General features: G+C 36.3%; 1 protein-coding gene across 1 annotated transcript in view; it reads right to left on the minus strand.

Moving 5' to 3' along the window:
* The window catches only part of ME1 (malic enzyme 1), a 197,675-nt gene that overhangs the window by 93,816 nt on the left and 89,518 nt on the right, over positions 1-14,341 (minus strand). The window contains exons 4-5 of the mRNA XM_054821910.1: positions 13,586-13,661; positions 12,230-12,391 (exon numbers count right to left, since the gene is read on the minus strand). Of these exons, the coding sequence (XP_054677885.1) occupies positions 12,230-12,391; positions 13,586-13,661 (238 nt within the window). The remainder of the gene's footprint in view (positions 1-12,229; positions 12,392-13,585; positions 13,662-14,341) is intronic.

A 14,341-nucleotide genomic window follows, 5' to 3' on the forward strand; every position in this document is an offset into this window, starting at 1 on the left:
CAAATTGCTGAGGAGGTGGATAGCTAGCAGTTACTATTTCAGAACGAATGGAAGGCAACCAAAACAAACACTATCTGTTGCTGTCTTCTGAGTATGAATAGATGGAAATGTCTAATGTATCTTGAAATAAAGTCTGCCATCAGTTTGGTCTATGGATATTCATGCATGCTATCCAAAATAAGCATTTCCAGATATTCATTGCTGCCCTCTTTTATAGATCCCCTTGTGCTGGAAAGTGAAGCACGAAGAAATGAAATGGACTGATAGAAGTGTCGGTAACATCAGTACACAGCTCACTCTTTCTAATGTCAGCTGAAACCGAGACTTAAATCCCGTGTCACCATTTATGTTCTTTCTGCTAAAGCCCTCCCCTCTTCATCTTCTCGGGTCTAAAAAATCATTGCCGACATGCTGTTTGGTAAATGTGAAAATCTGAAGCACCACCTGGCTTTGTCACATTTTCCATGGTCTAATGAAATAGAAAATTTCACAAAAGAAATATTCATAAATAGCATATTTCATAAAAATAAATGAAGTCTCAGAAAAAGAACACCATTTATTCCTAGCCAAAATGGCAAAGTTCAAAGGATGACAATGGATCAAAAGTAACAGACAATTTCTGAGGTCTTCTCATGCACTAAGCAGTAGAATGGCATTTCTCAAAGATAGAAAGAGTTTGTTTAATAAGAGGTTGACATAAGTTTGAAAACAAGTTTTAGTGTCTGTAGAAGGCTCCTGAGCCAGACAGCAGCAACATGTCAGATGCAGAGAGGCAAGTGAAGTGCAGAGTATGAATTCATGTTATCTAACTTAAGAACCTATATTGGGTATTTCAATATCTAAGCTAGTCTAAGCTTGGTTTACAGTCAATAGACAAAAAAAGATAGTTTAAAAATACAATTAATCTGACCAATTTAGACATCTACTTTAAAAGAAAAAGCATCTGCTCCTCTTTATAAAATTAGCCTAGGATGATTAGCTCAGGTTCAGACGACTCTCAAGCTCCATATCTCTTTCTCAGTCATTCTTAGCTAGTTTGATGATGGGGCCCCAGATTCTCAAGACTAATAATTCAAATACAAGATTATAATTGTCCATGCCATTGAATCTTAAGTATGGGAAAGATAAAAGAGAACAGGCAAAAATATTGTTGCCTAAGTGGGTATACTAGAAAAGTCTAGATTTGGGGTTAGTACACAGGCAACATAGAAAGGCTGGATTTACAAGAAGATTGCAAACAATTTTTAGTATTTTATGAAAGTTTAGGAAGACTTTAAGCAGAGGCAATATAGGATAATGATGGATGCAAGTCTGGCACCAAATTATATAATAATATATTATTTTATACAACATGCATATTAAAAAGATAATATGAACTTGAAAGACTCCTTTACTTTAATTGTACTAGAACAATTGGATGAGTTTTAGAAATTGCAGTAACCTTTTGTTGTACAATGACAACAGTAAGCCCCTGGTGAAAAAAAACCAAAAAAACAAAAAAACTTTGCTCTGTTGTTTTTTTTTATTTATTTCAAAAGGACTGTAAGTATTTTTGCTACTGAAACTAAATGTAGATCAAGATATTTTTCATCTCCGTAATAGGGCAAAAGGAGACGAGCATTATAATAGTAATAATGTAAACACAGAATGTCTTTCTACTATTAAAGAACAAAGCCCACTACAAGTGAATGGAGCATTAAACAAAATGCTGATAGTGTACATATTATGAAACTGAGAAAAATATTTAAAGAGAATAAATGTTTAAAAGCCAACCCCATTTATATTTGAGTTTTATTGCTAAAACTGCTGGTACGCATAGCTGCTGAGCTATGCCTAAGAACATATGAGGAAAAGCATCTAAATGAAAACAAGGGAGGTGATGTAATACATTTCCCTGGGAACATCATGGTAAAGAATAGCAACTGGTCTTCTACATTTGCAAGTAAGTCAAAACAGTCAACAGCTCTAATTATGGTGGGAAATGCTGTTCCCCTTTGTACACAATTATTTCATAAAAGGGGCAGGCAACGTTTTGTATTTCAGCTCTCTTAATACATGATTAGTGGAATGCATCCCTTAGGAAGCACAAGACGTTTATACACAGTCTTCTACTGAAGGTTTAATACGACTAAGGAAATACATAGGAAGGCAGAAGATACAGAAGAAATAGTAATTAAAAAATAAATTGCAAAAGACTATAGACAAAATAGAAGACAAACTCAAAGATTCTTCAAAAGGCAGTCTTTAAAAGATAGAAACACACTAGAATCCTCAGTATCTTGGGTAAATTTAGACTCTCAAGATTCCCTCCCTGGAAACCCATCTCAACAAATGCTGCAGTCACTTCAGAAAAGGGGTTTTGGCCATAGAGGGTAAAAAACCTTCCTGGCTAAAGCCATATGCAGTTTTGAGGATATACTTGAAAGAATAAATTGGGAAACTTATTTGAGTACTCAGTAAAAAATTAACATTTGATTCTTAGATTTTTAATTGCAGAAGTGAATTCTGAAATATAGCAACATCCACTATTAAAACCAATGAAAATAATTGTGTAAAACACACCATCAGCAAATTACTTTCCGATTTCCTGCAAGAAAATCATGATGCAAGAGTTCTCTTTGAATGTTATTTTTAAGGCTACCTAACAGATAACAATTGGACAAGTTTTTAAAATTGCAGTAACCTTTTGTTAACAGCTAACATCAGTTTCCTTGGCATTCGCTCAAAGCTGAGGTCCACCTCAGCAGGAATTTGAGCTCTTACTGGCTCAAGGAGAACAGCCAACAATGAAGAATGAGCCATTTTCCTTTCCTAAGACTAAAGACAGCAACTGTTTGGCTAGTAAGCTTCTATGTCCTTTTCTTTTTTTTCTTTCTTGCAGTTATAATCTGTTACTCTCCATGAGCGTTGCTTGATGCATCTTGTCAGTGAGCATGCCTGCACACATCACGCTGGATATGCTTGGGAAAAAATGAAAGTCTCTGAAAATTGATTATAGCTCTCAGAATAAACCTGGACAGAAGGTGAAGAAACATGTGGAGAATAAAAAAACACAGACAAAAGTCAGACGCAAGCTACCATGCAGACTGACACATTTAACAAGATTAAAACAGGAAATGTGGTTTCCAAATAAAACACCATATTCCAAAATACAGAATATTCTGTGCATAAAGGCCTCTCTATCCAGGAACAATTTACCATTTCTGTCGATGACAGGGCCCTGTGAAAATACGGAATTTTCTAACAGGCCAGATATATTAACTCTATGTATGATGTAATGGACATATCTGTGTGTGCACAAACACTTCCACATAAACGAATGCAAAGTCTGAATATGCACCTATGGTTAGATTGAGATGGGAACAACTAGCATTTACTATGATTATTGAAATAAAAATAAATAAATACAGCAGAATTCTATATTACTTCATTCCTCCTCTCATCATGTTATAAACAGCAAGTTATTCAAGAAATACTACCTAACTTGTGTGAGGCAATATAATGGGACCAAATATTACACAGAGTTTTGACTGAGGCCTGATTAGAGAAACCTTTGGAGACTCTTATTGTTCTGATTCATTATTTGTAATAATGATAATGTCTGTACTAGAATAATGTTATCTGATATATCAAAATTCAAGTTTAATTTTTTTCTACAAGATTCAGAAAAGCACATGAAAAAATTACAATTTCTTCCATATCTGTATTGTCAAAATAAAGTGAAAAAAACTCAGTACATGCAAGAAAACACAGAACAAGAATTCTAACACGCTACAGAAAATGACCCTTAGATAACTATTCACTGAACCACATTTTTCACTACCATTATGGTAAGAATTTAAATATTAACTAATACCAACTTCAGCAATAGTCAACAAAAATGTCACACAGCCCTATTTATTCATTAGAAATGAGGGAACATTCTGGAATTCTGATGGATATTTGCATGTTTGGGGTTTTTTTTTCTTACTCCAGTTGACAGCAAATCATATATTTTGAAATATTAAATTTCCAAATAAAATCTGTCAGAAAACTATAATTGTTGTTAAATATTCCCTTGCCTCTGCTTGCTCACTATAGTAATCTGTATGTAAGGCTCCGTGCCAGTCCACACATCCCAGGGTGTACCTCACCAGCTCAGCAACATGGGGGCCACGAAGCTTTGTAGGAAACAGTCAGGCAGAAACTCCTGATCCACAGAGGAAAAATACTGAGGCAGGAGACATCCAAACAAAGTGTTGGAATCAGCTTCAGGATTTCAATGATAATCCTCCTCCACCAAACATATAAATTAAAACCCAAAACCAGTCTATCACACTATTTATCAGTGGGTTTAGAACATCCCATAGATGTGAATCCATGGAGTACAGGAGGTTTGGGCTCAAGTTTGTAGTGGATTGTAACAGAGGGAATATATTTGACATATTACTAAAAGGAAAAAATAAAATAAAGTTTATCATATCCTGTGAAGTACTCACCTCATGTCTAAAACAAACAGAAAACTATTCAAACTATGAAAACACTAATGGGACAAAATCAGCAGTGATAACATACGGCTTACAAAGGACAATATGAAATTTTAATACACATGAAGAAAACACAAGGATGATGGATGATACGTATAAGAGCCCAAAGAAGAGGGAAGTTAGCATTCACCAATGATATGCTTCTAATGTGCAACAGATGAAGCACTAATATCTAGCTAAAACTCCTCTGTAATTATAAAAACAATAAAAATAAAATAAGAACTCCTCTGTAATAATAAAAATGTCACTCCATTTGAATACTTTAATACAGGTGTTTTCCTGCAATTTTTCATTAATTACCTTTCTAGTACGTATACTTCATGACTGCATGATTAACTATGTCCTTCACCGAATATGCCATCTAAAAACTATTACCCAGAATCTGGAGCAATTCTGGCAGCAATTGAACTTTTAAATTAAAAAGCAGATGATTCATGAAAGATAAATAAATATACAAACAGACAAACAAATTTGTCACCATATTATACTCATTTTAAAATAACTGTACCTTCAATAGCATGTATAAAAACCTGTGCAAACTATCCTCTCATTCTGATAAAATTTATCAATTTTGATCAATATTTCCTTCTAAGAGTAGACTAGGTTTGTCACGCTATTGCTTTGGATACACAAGATCACACCATAAACCTTTATTTTTCAATTAATTCAAAGTTTGCCTTGAAGCAAGCTTATTTAATATAATTTCTTGTCTGTTGCCTAAAGCCTGTGATTTCATTTACTCTTCCTCATCTGTTTTATTACTATGTGCTCTACTGACAATCCAACCTGGCGAGCTTACAAGACTCAATACCTGAGAAATAGAAAGCTAGGAATTTGCAAAGAGACTAATGTCAAATAATATTTTTGGACAGAAAAAGCGAGCTACAACTTAGTCAAAAGACTGAGTTTGACATGTGTCAATAACAAATCAGCAGTGTACAGCAGAAGCGTATTCAAATGGTAAAGCTAGATTTGTTATTACGCTTACATATTCTCAACACATCTGAGTTAAAATACTGAGTCAAAATAACTTTTGTAATTTTCAAGTTGTGAATGTATTACCAGACATATTTAACTATTTGCTAAGAGCATTAAAGAGCAAGAAAATGAAAGGTCTCCAAAAAATTACTGAAAAACATCAGCTGTCGGATACTTGTGACCCACTCAAGCACATCACCCAAGGGCCCCTGCACTGAGGGGAAATGGTGGCTCTGCTAAGTACCATCCCTTCCGCAGCACATTCTTTAGGTCTGCCACGCTGGCACAGTTTCAAGTGTTTCTGCTGTTCAAATAAAGCATGTTCAGGAGCGATGGGTGACGCTCTATTTATTGTAGAGGTGAAACACACTGGAAAGATGACTCTAAACCCCCCATTTTTAGAAGACACATCTATAAAAACAGATTGTAACTCTCCATTCCCTCCTCTAATGCATATTCAGTCCACTCCAAATAACTGAATAGATTTAAAAGGAGACTATAAATTCCCGCAAATTAAAAAAAAGTGTTGTTTTTTTTTTCTTCTGCACAATGGGCTAGACAGAATTGTAATTCAGAAATTACTTTTCAGTACTTCTGAACACTGAAAAGAGAAAAGAAAAAATTACTCATGATATTGACTGTAGGAAAAGTAATATCCTACCACAATATTTTCTTGCCAACTGAAAGTGGGAAAAGGGGAGGAAAAAGGAATTTTCATGTATTTTCTCTTTTGTTTAAGCGCTGGCAGTGTACTACCAGGGAAGGATCTAGTAGCAAGATCTAAGGGGGGAAAAAAATTCCACTTGTAAAATAGAACTTAATTTGTGAAGGAGAGTGCAATTATCTACTACCAGAATGGCATAGACAGGCAGTAACCAAATGATAAAAAAAACACAGAAGATTTAGTCCATCAATAGTTTTACAGATTTTCATGCCTGGAATCCAGCATCATAGGGCCACAGCATTACCTTTGAGCACCTTCCCTATTTTGTGGAACGTGGAAAAAAACCTCTCGGTTAACCGGGTTAATTTGGTCAGTGACATTTTAACAGCTAAATGAAAAGCTGCGTATCTAGAAACCTGTTTGGATCACATATAGTGTCATTTGTATTTGACAAATACTCAAAACTACTAGGGAACACACTGGAGAATATAACCTAGAAACGAGATTCCCAGATACAAAAATAGATCCTTTTTATATAGACAGGAGCAATCTCTATTCATAGAGTTCAGGAAATGCTACTACTGTTTTACAGCAAAACTATCTCTGAAATGCTGTTTCTAGTTCTAACAATCATCATTCAAGGGGAAGGCAAAAAGGACCTTTTTAAATTCAGAGAACATAACCATTCCATGATACATTTACTACACAAACAACTGCATAAAAGTGTCATTCATCTACATATGAATGCAAATTTTAACTCTTTTATTTAGAAATCTCTACAGTTGTACACAATTTACATGATTTGTTTGACATGTTTATATCTTCACATTGATAAGATATGAAATCACAGGTTTCCACTAAACTCAGCTTTCTCTGTCCAGGTTTCTACTTTGGTTGGAATATGAATAACAAAAGCAGGTTCATTTCTGTTTTCTCAACAGTTTCCATTTGCACATTCATAGGTGGGTATTTTTCAAGAACACCTATCTTGGAAGGTTGGTACCAGTTCTTACGATAGTTGGAAGTAATTTGGGGAAACACGGAAAGCTAACTAGCACAAGTTGAACAACTGAGCCTGAATTTGCACCTCAGCTTTTCTGGATTCACTCTTCTACCACGGATGCCTGTCATTCCTCCAGAACAGTCAGAACTGCCAGCCCAGTCATGGTCATTGACCTATTTAGGGCAACTGTGAGAACTGCCACATTCCTGCATTTAAACATTTGTAGTAAGTTAAGGGAAAAAATATTCCAAAGCAAGCATGCAGGAAATAACTTGAAACATCAGCCCACAAGTCCCTGCAGTGTGGCAGATGAAGGAGGAGAAGCTGTCCTAGCAGCTGCCCTGCATGTTTCTCTCTTGTGCACTGCTCAGTACCTAAATGTCTGTATTTGAAAGTTACACGAATAAAGAATGGCTTCAGACACACATTTGCAAAAACTGAACCAACCATCATGATTCATCTGTACATTAATGTCATATATATATATGACCAGCCAGTTATTTAATTATGTCTGCCCCAGGGTAAGAGACAGTTTGCATGTCCAGCGTCTTTGAAGCCATCACGGCTGCAGCCGGAGTGACTTCTGACACCTGAGCAATCCTGATGGCTGGTGCGTGGCCGCTGTCCCAGCTCTCAAAGAACTGGCTCCAGGACACCAAGATGCCTTCTGCTAGAACTTGCCTATGAGAAAAGTCCTTCCAATACCAGCTGTCTTGGCTTTTCCATGTTGTGTGAAAGTACGGTTTAAAAGAGTTGAATGCTTTCTTCCTAAGCTGAAATTTATGGTTAATGGTTTACGTTTAAATGCTAACATACAATTAATCTTTCCGAAGCTCCCGCAACTGTCCATTGCCAGTATCGAATTTACACATGCAATCAGTCCAGGATTGCTCTGGCAGCCCTGAACTTGTCAGAGCTTCTCTTGTAAGGTACCAAATAAACACAGTTCTCATTCCTCTGTTAAGCATCCATTATTAGATTAAGATTTTTATGGTCAGAAGAAACCCTTTAACCACTGATTTGACTTCTGTATAACAAAAACCATCAGTCTTCCTAGACTTCATTCCTGTTCTGGCTGGATAACAGTACTTTAACTAAACCATGTCTCATCTATGACCCTTGGGCACTAAAAATACTGCCTCCAAATCATTGATAAAGATATTATATATTGCAGAACTGAAAAAAACCAACCCTGAAATACCATAAACCCACAACTATTTTATTATTCTTCACAGAAATGTATGTTTTAAATCGCATTTTCTCTAGTAACACAGGGGGCCTGCTTTGTTTTTTCATTGGTTCAGTTTCTTGAAAGGAACAGTATGAATTAAAGGTGTTACTGGAGGTAAAAAATAAGACTCAACCAAAAATCTGTAAACTCACTTTAACATTAGATTAAATTTGTTTTTAATAAGCCCATGCTAATCAGCAACAGTTATTTTATGCTCAATTCTTGATTAGTCAAACTTTCTGATTTTACTCAATTCTTTCACTAAGGTTACAGCAAACAGGACCACTGTATTTTAAATAAAAGCCTTAACTTTAATCCAATCTTCCTGAACTTCTCAATTCATCCCATATATAATTAAAAAAACTCCAGTACTTCCTCCCCAGCCAGCTCAGCATGGTCCGGAGAGCTTTTACCAGAGTTTTTTTTAAAAGAACTGGCCAAGGCATTATTTAGACATTTGGATTTACAGATCTTGACAAATTTTTAAAGCTTTTATTTAACATATTAATTTGCTGTTAATAAAATGGAAAATAAGACTTCACCAAGATAGATAAAACTGACATTTTTAAAATATCTACTATATTTATACTGACAATCTAGTATTTCCATGAGTACCACCATTAAGGTAAAGCATCATGAACAACAGAAAATCTCATTCTTACTGTTTGCAATTAATGTGGATTAAGTTTCTTTTCTTTAGTGTCTTTTGCTTTTTTTACTGCCTATAAACCCAGTTTTTGAACTTCGTTTCTACTACTGCATTTTGCTGTTTTCTTTTTTTTTTTTTTTAACCTGTCAGTTTTCACATCCCTGTAAGCCAGGCTGATATTTAACCAACAGGCTTGCCTCAACATTGTTTATTTTGTGAGAGTTTAATAACATGTTTTAAGTAGCAAACAATCATCATTCACATTTGAATGTTTAAATGTTTTCTCTTGATTCAGTTTGATTATGTCTACCATCCTTAAACCACCCCACTCACAGTGCTGAGTACATGTGTTTCAGATAGGTCTCCATTAAGCTGTAGTTGCTTGTACCTTGACAACCATTCATTTTTCTTCTGCAATCTGTTTCTTTCACCATTCAAAGTGATTAACATACACCTCTATAACATTAGATGAATGCCCAGAATCCAGAGATCACATCACCTCAGGATTTCCAACAACACTTTCATATCAGTACTGAGACTGATGCCTGAGTATGGATTACATGGATTGAAATCCCACCTGAGAAGCACTGTCCTCACACCTAAAAAATTCATGGCTACTGGGTAAAGCAAAAGTTTTAGTGAGATTGTCATTGTCTGCAGTACATAACTAATACTCCAACTAATGTTTTAAATGCTTTGGATAAAAATGTCTTACCAGTGACTACTTGCCTCCAATTTGTCAATGACTTACAAAACAGGCATATTATTTTTGGCAGTGGTCAACACCACTTCTTTTGGATGCTCTGTCCCACACTGATTACATGGAGTTATTTTCTAGTTTGGTCACGCAAGTCTTTCTACCAGGTCAATTTTTACTCATAAGTAGGCAGTTCCATTTCTCTTGCTTATTATCTAGCTAATTGTATAAAAATGTTTTATTTGCCTCTCTTCTCTTTCCTTGGTTTTATGAGTAGCAGGATAATGCCCCAGCTAAAAATACCTCTGCTAAAACTAACACTAAAAAGGCTTCTAATAATCATCAGAAATTGAGTGAGTTGCTCCTCAGAGTTACTCTTTCGATTCCTGTACACAACAAAATAATACAGGATGAGAATTTGTGAAGTTCTTCTTGCAATCTGCTTTAGAGTAAGATTTAATCTGTCTGGAGAATTTGCAGGTTGTGCACAACTGCATTATAGTTGCCAAAAGTACATATTTTAAAACTTATTTTAAAGCACTGAGGCCCCCACAGAAAGGGAAAAGGAACTAATCTAAATGGAAAACATCTGCATGTTTCAAAAAACATGTTCAGCATAATTATTATTTATATGTGCTCAAGTTATGAGAGTGATTTCTATTATGTCTTATTATGGAAAATCCTGGTTAGAGTAAGAAAATATAGCATAAAAATACAGTTATTTGTCCAAGAGGTTTAGATGTTAAGATAAGGAACTGCAGTGCAATTCCACAGCAGCTTGACCTAATATAACCAGCTGAGCCAGCAAAATGCGATCGCTTTTCGGTCATTTCAGTTCTCTGCAGTGGCTCACCACCTGGTTACACAAACACCAGTGTTAGGGAGGGACCAGGGAGGGTGTTAGAGGGAAGAAATTAAGGGAGCTGGTGCCCCAGGATCCCTGACTTTGACTAATGTAGCCAGGGAACTGCACGCAAGCTCCAACTAATGAGTATCACCAAGCTCGTGCAGTCTCTTCAGACAAGGGGTACACCAATAGAGTCCCCCCTGTTCATAATCCTACAGTGGAGTTCAGAGTTACAGCTGTTAGATAAATGCTTAAACATCTGAGCAACCAGTCCCCACTGGAAAAAGCCACCAAACATCTACATTTTGAAGGGCAGTCTAGCAGAACCTTGAAAGAGCAATTGTGCTGCCTCTAGTGTTGACCATAACCCAACCACAATTCACAGCCTTGATTCCTCTCACGCTGCTGACTTCTCCTCACCCAGATGAGCATAAACAGCATGGATTCATAAGCTAATATAATTCCTTGCATCTGCTACAGCACTGAAAAAAACCCAACAAAAATAACTCTTTACCCAACCTCCAGGAAAAAAAAAACCATTTTATAGCTAACGAGACTTTGATTTGATTTGATATGGCTATGTGCTACAGTGTTCAGATACATCTCACAAGTCTGTCTGCTTTCGGAAGGGGGATTTTGGGGGATAGAGAGAGGGTAGCAGGCTATTTCTCTCTTCAGTAATGCTTTCATGATGCATTGTCTAAATTATCCCAGCGGAGCAGGGGTGGAGGTGTGTACACAAAGCTGAAGATGCACACGCCCAACCCAACAATCTAGATGTCCCAGATAAATTTACTGGTACAGGAATGCTTTATTTAGCTATAATAGACATAAATCTCTGATACGTTTATCATGCATAAAGTTTAACATTTGCATCATTTATAGTATAACATTTGTTTACTTCTGCTAAAGCATAATGATATTTAATCTGACATCATTCAGAGTCACTAATTCAAGTATTCTTTCAGAAAAAAAAGAAGGAAGAACAGGGGTCAAGTAATACCAGGAGCCCTGGAAATCGCAAAGCCAATTTTCAACAACGTTAAATCTCTGCACTTCACACAAATGGGAAGCCAAGTTAAAGAGGGTAAGGTGCACTTACTTGAAGCACTAGGACCTCATTTGGGGAAAATTCTTAGAGCATTACAGTGCTTCCTATAGCTAAAGTCAATGTAAAACTGAAGTGCGTAGACGTGCACTCCCAGCACAGATCAGGCTGTAGCTTCAAGCTGTTCACTAAAACGAGGAGCACTGTCAGAATTCACATCTGAAATCACTGCAGAGAAATTCCGCAGCAGAAGAATGCTGCCTTAAATTGTATTTTTAACTCTGTCGTCCACCTCTTCTTGAAATCTAATTTCCCATACCATTTTTTAACATGTACAATGTATGCAGCACATTTTTACAGACAACAGTGTCCTTAATTACCTGAGCCTTACAGAACAGTCTACACTGTGCATTAGGATGATTGTATCTACACTGTGTATTAAGATAAGATTTTTTCCACAGGACTTCTTAGTTTGAACCTAATCAAAGCCAGTATCATAACAAAGAAAAACAACTTTTTACAATTCAGCTTTTATATAGCTCCCTTCAAACAGCTAATACTCACTACACCTCAGAAAAGGATTTACCTCATTATCTGTTCCCACATCCAACATTACTGGTAGACACTCGTAAGGTTTTACTCCTCCGCATGCCGTATAAAGTGCCAGTTTACCAACTGGAATGCCCATTCCATAACAGCCAAGGTCTCCAAGACCAAGAATACGTTCTCCATCTGTCACCACAATAGCCTGGAGGAAGAAATAAAAGCATTGTAAAAATCACTTCTTTGCTTGTATGTACTAAGTATTCCATTATCTTCTTACCATCATTTTTTAATTTTCATATTTTAACAGGTACAAACAAATTGATAGTACAACAAAGGTCCTTAACTGTTTCATTGTGTTTCACTGTGGTTTTGTTAGACTATTTTAGACTCTTGCTTCACTGTAAATGGGACTTTCATATAAAATTTTTAAGAATACACAAGAGAGGCATTTAGTATTACATTACGAGGGAACTGGCATTGTTCCCTCTTATGTTTTTCTGTCAACAGTATGAAAACAGAATAGGAAGAGAAAGGAAGTTATCCACAAAAGACAAAGAACCCCGGACTCCTGGGTTTTGTCATGGTTGTTTTCAGCAGAACCAGAGCCAGCCGCTCCTGCTAGCCTTTGACAAAGCTGTCTACAGCCACCTGGTTCTTACCCTTCAAAGATGTATTTCTTCTTCCCTTGAGCAAATAACACACTCCATCATACTTATACATATGAGGAAGTACGTGTTTTCATTGATAGAAACACAATAACTCAGTTACCCCCACAAAACTGTCTGCACTAAAAAGGCAAGATTTTTCATAGTAATGGACAGAAGTGCTCAGCATGGCAAGCAGCCGACAACACAGTGATTTCCTTGTCATACTCTGTGACAAGCCGTTTTAGTTGGAAATTTCATATTTTTTGTGAGAGAGCTCATCAGGTATCATATGTGGAGCACTATTAACCCAAACACTAGAACGGGTTGCCAGGAGATCTTGGGGAGTCTCCACCCTTGGAGATACTCAAAATCCACAGGCTGGACACAGCCCTGAGGAACCTGCCCTGGTTGACCATGCTTGAGTAGAAGGATGGACTAAATGATCTCCAGAGGTGCCTTCCTACCTCGACCACTCTGTGATTCCCTGAAATGCAGAAAAAACATTCAGGGGGTTTTTTTGATGCATAATATTTAATGTAATTGACCAATTAATCAGTAAAGGATGCCTATAGCTAAACAGCTAAGGGTTTAAAAGCCTCAAACTTTGGCTGTAACAGCATTATTTCTATTTAAAAAATGAGCTAAGAAATCACCAAAATCTAATTGATAAAAAGCTTATAAAAGTATCTTAACCAAGTCACATTGGGTGCAAAGTGTCAGCTTTGTCATGCAACTAAAACTGAACTTACCTTGATGACACTTTCTGGCCAGGATTTAAGCATTGTAGCGATGTGTCCCCGGTCATGGATAGTAATAAAAAGACCTCTGCAAATAAAAAAATACTTTTCCTATAAACAGGCAATTAAATACTTCTGTATAAACCAATTAAATAATAAATCAGCTCTGTGCAAACGTGTTTCCAACATACACAGATTCAGTTCAATAAGTGCCCAATTTTGTATGAATGAGTAAATTGTCTGCATTTAGTAAAAGTCAGAGAACATGTTACTCAGTAAAGCTTCAGTGAGCAGTGAGAACCTGTAAGAGTCATTTCTGAAAATTGCTAAGTTTGATTTTAAAGCTCACTGAGGACCTGATCTGTTCAAATGTTCATTAATTGTCCCAGACCACAAAACGTGTCCATCGCATGACAGTGATCACTAGTGTCCCAGCAATCCAAACGTTTACAGACAATGGGCCAAAGTTTTAATCTATGAACAAAACCTGAAATAATTCATATATTATCATTACATAAAATAATTCAAGAGCATTCAGTTGTGTGTTCAGAAAACACCTGCCTATTTAATTAGATTGCCCCTTTGACACCTACGAAAGTGGGAAATTATCCTCTGTATATAAAAAACCTCTTTGATTTGAAAGTGTGTAGCACATCCCACAGTGCTGAGCATACCGCATTTTTACTTTGAAGAATGTTTGTAAATACAGAAGAACAAAATGACAGAAAAGTGTAATTCTCATTTCCTTTTTTATTTATTTTAGAAGCA

Source organism: Grus americana, chromosome 3 (genome assembly GCF_028858705.1).
Source record: "Grus americana isolate bGruAme1 chromosome 3, bGruAme1.mat, whole genome shotgun sequence".
Lineage (NCBI taxonomy): Eukaryota > Metazoa > Chordata > Aves > Gruiformes > Gruidae > Grus > Grus americana.